Source organism: Musa acuminata, chromosome BXJ2-1 (genome assembly GCF_036884655.1).
Source record: "Musa acuminata AAA Group cultivar baxijiao chromosome BXJ2-1, Cavendish_Baxijiao_AAA, whole genome shotgun sequence".
Lineage (NCBI taxonomy): Eukaryota > Viridiplantae > Streptophyta > Magnoliopsida > Zingiberales > Musaceae > Musa > Musa acuminata.
The window spans coordinates 10,495,064-10,504,377 of NC_088338.1; the positions used below are offsets into that span (position 1 = coordinate 10,495,064).

The 9,314-nt window shown below is 46.8% G+C and overlaps 1 protein-coding gene and 1 long non-coding RNA gene across 2 annotated transcripts; one reads left to right on the top strand and one right to left on the bottom strand.

The window, feature by feature from the left end:
* Positions 1 to 473: 473 nt before the first annotated feature.
* On the bottom strand, positions 474 to 3,188 carry LOC135598883 (uncharacterized). Its single transcript, XR_010481732.1, has 4 exons — positions 2,906 to 3,188; positions 2,707 to 2,829; positions 1,103 to 1,269; positions 474 to 1,034 (listed from the first exon to the last, which is right to left on the bottom strand). It is a non-coding gene; the product is annotated as an uncharacterized LOC135598883 (long non-coding RNA).
* Positions 3,182 to 6,367, top strand: LOC103997297 (auxin efflux carrier component 3a-like). Its single transcript, XM_009418466.3, has 6 exons — positions 3,182 to 4,695; positions 4,808 to 5,099; positions 5,239 to 5,324; positions 5,394 to 5,551; positions 5,819 to 5,895; positions 5,974 to 6,367. The coding sequence occupies exons 1-6, from the start codon at positions 3,474 to 3,476 to the stop codon at positions 6,038 to 6,040; spliced, it is 1,902 nt and encodes a 633-aa protein (XP_009416741.3). The 5' UTR covers positions 3,182 to 3,473; the 3' UTR covers positions 6,041 to 6,367.
* Positions 6,368 to 9,314: the final 2,947 nt, after the last annotated feature.

Genomic DNA, 9,314 nt, shown 5'->3' on the forward strand with positions numbered 1-9,314 from the left:
ACGATGGCGACCACTCTTAGCCCTTCTCCTCATCAACATGTTTAAGAACAACGCATGTTTTCGTTTCATGCATGTTCAGAAGAAGAGAGAGAGAGAGAGAGAGAGAGAGAGAGAGAAAGCTACTACTACATGCTCAAAAGAGTTTTCTTGTGATCAGATTAGTTCTCTCTCCCTCTCTCTCTCGTGTTTATGTCAAGAAAGATAGTGGATGTTCACAAGAAACTACTGTGAACAAGATGATGCTCTCTCTTGCTGATTTATGCATCTTTCTGCTGTGTTTCCTACTGCTTATTTGGCTCTTATGGGTGTTCCTATGTGTGAGAAAATGCCTTGTGAAAACAGCCAGGGCACATGGGTTGTGTCTTTGAGGCTTTCAATCAACCATCTCACTTTTAGCCACCTCAAAAAGTGCTATATACAATAGCTGATCAGAAGTTAGTACATTAAAGATGCTGGCTTGGTTGTTCATGGACTTCACAATACCAATTATTGGACGGACATAAAAAAAGTGAAGGGGACTTGCATGATCAAACACATCTCTGTTTCTATGATGTTCTGACTTTTCATAAGGACCTATGTTTCAAAATCAAAAGATGCTGATTATAAATCTGAAAGATTTGACTGCTATTTCCAAAGGGGATCTAATATATACCTTAACATTTATTTCCTCTCATGAACAAGTCGGTCTAAGCCCACTTGACATGTGAATAAAAACCACCGAGTGTGTGGTATAAGCCCAAATGAAGAATGAATATTACTTTAAGAAAGAGAGACAAATATAAGATTTGAATTCATCATCTACTTTAATACTATCTTAAAGATTTTGAATTGAGTGACCACTAATTTTAAGAACTTAAAGGGTAAAATAATAATAATAATAATACGACTCAATATATACTTCAACAATTTATCGAATTGAGAAGAATAACTGTTACCTGTATGTGATGTATCCTTCCTTGAGTTGGAGCTGGATTGATGTAAGGTAACCCTCCATGTTCCTCTTCAGTTGAGCAGTCCCAATCACCTCCAAGTTGCTGCAGTAACTATAATAATTACATTTACTTGAATACTCATTCCGAGTTTTAGCAAGTGGTATGGTTACCTTGACTATAGTGGTCCATCACCAAAGGTGTCATCACTTCTGGTCCATGTCGAGCATGGAGTAAATGCAGCTGAAAAGCATATGAGAGAAGGCAAATATGAAGAGAACCCTTCACTGACATGTGTTTATATTGCTATGTTGAGTTATGCAACCTTGGAGAAGAGTGCCTGCCAAATGATACCTTCATTAATTTCAGTATGGTACCATTAGCCTCTGTATGATAAACTTTAAACATATACATGTTCATAACAAAAGCAATTTAGGAAGATATGTCTTTGAGAATAATAGGACAAACATTGAATAGTGTGAATGGTTGGAAAAGTAACTAAAGCATGGGCTCCTCACTATGAGGTTGTGAGAGGACAGATGGATTGTTAGTGTGGTACATGTTTCAGTTTGGAAAATTTTCATTCTTGGTATCTGGAGGATCAAGAATATAATGACTGATTTTGATATTAATCTAAATCAACTTATTGTAATTCTCTATCTTTTTTTTTTTACAACTGTTGAACAGATCTATAACATTTTCTGTTGTCATATTCAACTGATATATTGTGATTTAAATAAAATCGGAAGTTATCGATCCTAAAATCTTCTTCTCATCATTATCATCATCATCATCACCACCACCAATCAACCATAACATAACTTCAAATCAGATACTTGTAGCAGGTATATTGAAAAAAAAAAAACCTAAAGTCAATATCAATGGAGGTTTATGCTAGATAAGTTGCTTATTATGTCTAATTCATTCGCTGATCATATAATGTTAGTATGATACTTGCAGATGTTGTAGATGAAATTCTTAGAGATGTGATCAGATAATATCAGTTGAGGGAACATTCCAAGCTTGAGCTTGAGAATAATAAATTCTCAAAGATGTTTAATCTCACGGTCTGCATGAAACTTTGATAGTCCAGTTTATCAAGCTCCTTAGAAATGACTCAGTTTCAGTCTCGTAGAGTTCTTCCCTCCTCTAAGGCGTATCGGTAAGCCTAATCTATTGAGTCAAGCTATAATTACAAAGGTAGTCTTTCAGTACCAGTTAGGTCTAATATCACTTGGAGAAATTAGGTCTTGCTAGGAAGATAGAAATGGGCACATCTACAAGAGTAGTGCCACCTGATCTAAAATTCCAATCTATTAATTCAAGAGCTCTCATATATCACTTCAACAAATACACAGTTCCTCCATGTGAGACTATTCATCACATGTGAATACCCAATGGCGCCTTCCTAACGCTGACAAAAGTGTACTAGGAGTTGAGAATTTGTCAACACTTTCAGTGACATTTTGTATTTCCAAAACACAGGAAGCTCAGAGTCCACTGAAGGTCTCATCTGTAACCTGTAAGATGTTAATGGCCTCAATGGCCACAGGCTGTTCTATCGAATATCTATGCAGGTGATTGATTGCAAGCGGATCACTTTCATAAGGCATATAAAGCACTTGCATGAGATTTGTCATGTCAAATGATCGAGTCATGGTAACTGTTCAGTTGGGCACAAACATAAAAGCATAATCCAAAAAGCGACTCAGGTAGATATTTGAGTGCAAGAAGAGGTCTATAAAAATGAATTAAACAACTTCAAATGAAATCTCACCATTGAAACATGTAAATCTCGTTCCTTCAGCATGAGAAACATGAACAGAGCTGGAATTCATGTAGATGCCACAGTTCGGTACAAGTCTGGTTGCTTTCTGCTGAAAAATATCTCAAACATAATCTGAAAGGAGAATAACAATTATCGAGGCTTTTGACATGAACTCGATGCATGTATAAATCATGGATCTTGTGTATACCTGTGACTTTGTCCAGAGTGTAAAGAAGTACCAGTCCTTTTTAACAAGCATAAATCGAGCAGGTTCTTCCTCATTGCGACGTATGGATCCCTCAGATGCTTGGCATATCAAACACAGGATGCATGCTGCACCCTCATCCAATCTCACTTTTCATCTCCAACACAAGATAGGAGCAATCCCAGCTCAGCAGTGCTCTGCTTGTCATCTTCCAGGCTTCCTTTGTGGGGCATATATAAATACCCGCCAGGGAGGGCAGATGTACAGCAATAGTTAACACGCACTCGAAGACATCCTCAGACTTTCTACTACTGAAATCTCACTTCCCCTGCTTTCCCTTCCCTCACTTCTTGGGAGAAGAGAGAAAGAGAGTCACCACCAATCAACTTCAGCTTCAAAGACAACCATCTCCAAGCAAATTTATCCGTGTGCAGCTCTCTTCGCCCCCATTTTTGTTCTGCCATCATCAACATGATTAACATCACTAGCTAGCCAGAGTAGTGGCGGCGGAGGCAGCAGAGAAGTGATAGTGAGCGAGAGACTGACGTGAGAAGGGCTGCAAGCTTGAGAGATGATCTCGTGGCACGACCTGTACACGGTGCTAGCGGCGGTGGTGCCGCTGTACGTGGCGATGATACTGGCGTACGGGTCGGTGCGGTGGTGGGGCATCTTCACGCCGGACCAGTGCTCCGGCATCAACCGCTTCGTGGCCATCTTCGCGGTGCCCCTCCTCTCCTTCCACTTCATCTCCACCAACGACCCCTACGCCATGAACCTCCGGTTCGTCGCCGCTGACACGTTGCAGAAGCTGCTCGTCCTCGGGGCTCTCGCCGCCTGGTCGAACCTGCTCCCACACCGCCGCCCGCTCCCCGGCGGCGCCGCCCCTCTCGACTGGTCCATCACGGTCTTCTCCTTGTCCACTCTCCCTAACACGCTGGTGATGGGCATCCCCCTCCTCATCGCCATGTACGGGCCCTACTCCGGCTCCCTCATGGTCCAGATCGTCGTCCTCCAGTGCATCATCTGGTACACCCTCATGCTCTTCCTCTTCGAGTTCCGCGCCGCCCGCCTCCTCATTGCCGACCAGTTCCCCGACACCGCCGCCTCGATCGTCTCCTTCCGGATCGACCCCGATGTCGTCTCGCTCGACGCCGGCGCCACCGAGGCTGCCGCCGAGGTCAGCGGCGATGGAAAGATCCACGTCACGGTTCGCAAGTCGACGTCGTCGAGGAGGTCGGCGATGATGACCCCCCGCCCCTCCAACCTCACCGGCGCCGAGATCTATTCCCTCAGCTCCTCCAGGAACCCCACCCCGAGGGGGTCCAACTTCAACCACGCCGAGTTCTTCGCTATGGTCGGCGGGGGCGCACCCGCCCAAACCTTCCGCCCCTCGAGCTTCGGGGCCGCCGACATCTACTCCCTCCAATCCTCTCGCGGCCCCACCCCGCGTCCCTCCAACTTCGACGACGAACCCCATCGCCACCTCCACCACCCGCCGCCGGAGATTTCTGCCGCGGGGAAGAAGCCCTATCCCCAACCCAACCACCAGCATCACCACAACCGAGCAGGTGCCGCAACGGCAACGGCGACCGGGGCGGCGGCGGACGCAAAGGAGCTACACATGTTCGTGTGGAGCTCGAGCGCGTCACCGGTGTCGGAGGTGGCCGGCCTCCACGCTTTCGGCGGTCAGGACCTCTCCGCGTCGGACCTCGGCGGCCGCGCCGATCACGGAGCGAAGGAGATCCGGATGCTTCTGCCCGCCGAACTACCCCTCAACGGCCCCACGACCAAAGGTTTAGTTACTAACATATTATTATTCCAAACACCAATTAATACCCGTTTTCTTAAGCCTTAATCCCGACCATAATCCCAACTAATCTCGATTTAAATGTGAGCGGTTTACAGCAGCCGGTGAGGATTACCGCGCGGAGGAGTTCAGCTTCGGAGACGGGAGGAGGGGAGCGGATGACGGACGTGAGGAGAAGGAGGTGATCACACCTGAGGTGCTGCAGAAGCTGGAGGCGAAGGTCGTCGGAGGCCAAGGAGAAGAGAGGCCAGGCGGGGCCGTCCACCACCAGATGCCGCCCGCCAGCGTAATGACCCGCCTCATCCTCATCATGGTGTGGCGCAAGCTGATTCGCAACCCCAACACCTACTCCAGCCTCATCGGCCTCATCTGGTCCCTCGTCGCCTTCCGGTTAGCGTCAATACCACCACCTTCTGAGCGCCTTTACAGTACGCCATCGGTAGACAATGATAGCAGGACGCAGTGCTTGAAATATCGACCTGGTAATGAACTGTCTAAAGTTGTTGTCGTCGTTGATTTTGGGGTGCAGATGGCACGTTGCTATGCCGAAGATCGTAGAGAAGTCCATCTCTATACTCTCCGACGCTGGCCTCGGGATGGCCATGTTTAGCTTAGGTGAGTTATATCCACGGCTTGCTCAGCAAAAACTGGCTGTATCCGATGCTAATGTTTGTGAACTGGCAGGGCTGTTCATGGCGCTGCAGCCGCGGATAATAGCGTGCGGGAACACGGCGGCGGCGTTCGCGATGGCCGTACGGTTCCTCACCGGGCCAGCGGTGATGGCCGCTGCGTCCATCGCCGTCGGGCTGCGCGGGACCCTCCTCCACGTGGCAATCGTTCAGGTTACTGCTCCGCTCTCGTGTTCTCTTCCATCTTCGGCATTGCCACTAGCTGTTCGGCCGTCCGATTTGACGGGATGGGAATGGAACGAACAGGGCTCGGTGTCTGTCATGTCACCACTGCCGTCTGATCTCTTCTGACACTGCGATCTCGTCGCTTGTCTATTCTCCTTGTACGATCAATGATCGTGTGCACACACGTCCGCATGCTGTGTTGCTTGGACCACAGGGGGAAGACTCACATGCCATGTTCTTGTTTGTGTGTTTTAGGCGGCACTTCCGCAAGGCATCGTGCCCTTCGTGTTCGCCAAGGAGTACAACGTCCACCCTGCCATCCTTAGCACGGCGTAAGCAGAAGACAAGCGAACAGTAACAAGAAGCAGTCGGTCTTTGTGAATTCACTGAGCATATCTCCTAACTTGCAGGGTTATATTCGGAATGCTGATTGCTCTTCCCATCACTCTGGTCTACTACATCCTACTCGGACTGTGACGGGCTTCTTCCACGGCGATCCCCCACGGCTCAGCTTTGCGCGTCCATGCAAGGGAAACAGAGTGACCTGCCCGCCCGTGTCCGACTCGACTGGCACGGAAACAACGCAGCCACGTGAAGAGTATTAGTACGTGGATAATTAAACTCTCTCCGAGCTGCAGTGGCGTTGAATATTATTAGCTCTGTTCCAGAGGAAGAAAGCAGAACAAGGCTTCGTAGTAAAGGAACTGAGAAATGTTTTCTCCATTAGCTTTCGATTTTAGCTTGGCTTTCTGTGTTATTACTACAGTGTCTGCTTTCGGATGCAAAAAGGTTTTGTTTGGCAAATGACTCGAAGCATCTTTTGCGTGGAACATATACCATCTTTTTGAACGGGCAGCAAAGCTGCAAAAGCCCTCAGGATCGTCCTGCTCCTCTGTCTTGTATCGAATTCTAGCGGGAAGCATCTGTCGGCCCACCAGATCGCGACACGTCCCGTCGCGGTGTCGGGGTTGAGGCCATCGATCGGGATGCCAGCTGCACCGCGAGCTCATCTTCGGGGCGGACTGAGCTCAGCTTGAATGCTGCCAGTCCGATGCAGGCGGTGGGACGCATGGTGATCGGGGTGCAGGCGTTGATGGATGCTGGTCCACCACGAGAGCGAAGGCATCGTGTGCCTCCCGGTGGTCCAGAGGCACGGCCATGAGCGTGTGTGGGAGCTCCTAATCCTGCCGGGAACAGGGCCGTGTGCTGCACTAGTGTGTCGTGTGTGGAAACTCAACAGCCCACTCCTGCTCCGTAGACCAATCAAACCGAGCAGTGGGCGCGGTGGTCGATTATGAAGAAAGAGATGGTGAACATGGGGAGTCCATGTGTTGGTGCATGGAATGGGACTGTCTTCTTCCCGGTGGTCTCATTTGACAGTGGCTACAACTGCCTTTACTTCCTATATCTGCATCGTAGCTGCTCCATCAAACAATACCATCTGATGATGATGCCAAAAACAACTTGTTGAAACCTTCGCCTGTCGTGCTAAGACGACGGATTTCACATGGCAAAGAAGCTATCGAACGAGGACAAGAGGCGGAAAGCTGAGAGACAGAAAAAGGAGGGCCATAGTAAGGAGTCGTGCATGGACGTCACTTCACTTTCTCAAGCCCCACGCCGCACTTCCACGCCCTCCCATCACCGATCAAGTCACCCCCGGAGCAGCATATGCTACCGGCAACATTCTCCCATCACGCAGCACGAAGCGGCATGTAAGCTCCTTCTTCAGACATGGTTGTGGGGAGCAGCAGAGTCTACCGTCTTCGTGTAGAGCGTGGGATGGGGATTGGGCTTCATGAGAATAATTGCCGGGAACCGTGGCTTGGTGTTGCCCGCCCAACCCGCTACATCTTCCAGGAGCGTGCGTTGTGGGATCGGAGGGGAACACACGCAGTGGCGCGGGGTCTGCAATCAAGGGATTCGCTGCAGGTACAGGTGTCACTCCTTGAATACCTATCTGAATCTAAACCCAAATCCAAACCCAATTAAAGAATCTTGAACTCTAACTATAGTTCTTCAGCTAACATCAGTGAAGAAAAAACACAATCAAAGATGTTTATGTTGAATTTTTTTTTTTCCCTGAATACAACTATGGGGAAATCTTTCAATGATTTGGAGAAAGTTCATCATTCCTTTTTATCTACAAGTTGATTAATTTGAGCATGTCTCTCTCTGAATAGGAACTTTGGGTTATTCTGCCATAACAACAACTGCTTGGATATAACCAGACAATGTCTCTCTCTCTCTACAAGAAAAAACTCCCATCACAGAAGGTTAATGTCAATTATTGCCTACTACAACAGTACATATAACATCATTAATTACAATGGTCCAGGCAGATGCAGCAACAATGAAAACTACTTGTATGTCAACTAGTTGATGACTGAGAAAGATGGGTTATGTGGGGTTGGGGGACCAACATACACACCTAGATACATGCTCCTTGTTCATGTTAATGGGTTGCATGGATCCTTTCTCTCTCACTCCTAGTTGCAAACATCAATCTTTAAGTTGCTAGTCAACCATAATTAGCCCAACTTGCATAAGAACTCTTATGACACACATATATATATTATAGGGGGATTCTTGCTGTCATATACCAACAATCTTCTGGTGATACAATTTGATCTAGTATATATTTGTTTAAACATATCACAAAATATATGTTTTTAGAGTACTCAAAATGATATTACAAATGTGTATGAGTCACACAACAAATGTAATTTGATGGAGTGTATATATATATATATCTAAGGAAGGTGGACTTGATTCTCAAGTCTGGTAGTTTCTCCTAAACAACATCATAAGCATTTTTTATCGACGAAAATATTTTCGTCGCGATCGTATTGTTGCACAATAATAATTTTCTTAACTATGATCAGTTTAAACAAAATCTTGAGCTCAAGTTCAGATGATAACTTGTCACTGGTGAAAACATCCTGTGCTAGTAGGACTGGTTAGGCTCAAAACACTTCTCTTGATTCCTTGTTCATGTTGCCAGAGAACAAAAAATAGAGAAGCATATCACCATCATTCTTGCTATCCTGTAAGCAAATTGTTCATGGAGTAGCTCAATTCAGGCAATCTCATCTAATTGCTCCTGAGAGAGAAAAGATGTTTTCGACGGCGGCAGCGACATTCTGCGACCGACTTCTTCCTAACGGATGGCCGATCAGGACGAAGAAGCCGATCGCATTCCCGACGACAGGATGGATCCAACAGGAGCCAAGAAGACGGAGAAGAGAAGAGAAGAGAGGCTTGCAGCTGCAAGTGTGGTTGCAGATGGCACAGCAATGGATTGGGTGGGTCCAGGCTTGGTAGGTCTCTCCATGCTGAGCCCATGTGGGAAATGGGTCCAATTTGGTGTGGCCCAAAGCCAGCTTTTGAGATGACATTATTGAGGAAGACTTGTCCTTTTTGACCTCTGTTTTGTGGCCATGCATTTAGAGGCTTCCTCTTTGGTGAGCTGGTGCTGATGTTGATGCAAGTGGCAAAGTTTGCAGCTCTTGGTCTTGATGTTGGTTTAAGGATCTCTCCATGGATAAGATAACAAGGATATGGAGCAAGAGAGGAAAAGCTGTGATGAGCTTTTCACATACTTTTAGACAAAGGCAGGCTTCTAATCATTGGTGTCTTCATCTAGCATTAGGTTTGAACTGTTCATGAATCAAAACACTTGTATTTTCCATTGGTCCCATTACAATTTAATACAATTTTGGTGTGTATTGAAGCAATTTATGTTGATGTT

Excerpts from the sequence above, each read along its gene's own strand:
- LOC103997297 (XM_009418466.3), top strand. The coding sequence starts at position 3,474 with ATGATCTCGTGGCACGACCTGTACACGGTGCTAGCGGCGGTGGTGCCG. Across the intron at positions 5,325-5,393 it reads GATGGCCATGTTTAGCTTAG|GGCTGTTCATGGCGCTGCAG; the intron begins GTGAGTTATATC and ends GTGAACTGGCAG. Across the intron at positions 5,896-5,973 it reads CCTGCCATCCTTAGCACGGC|GGTTATATTCGGAATGCTGA; the intron begins GTAAGCAGAAGA and ends CCTAACTTGCAG.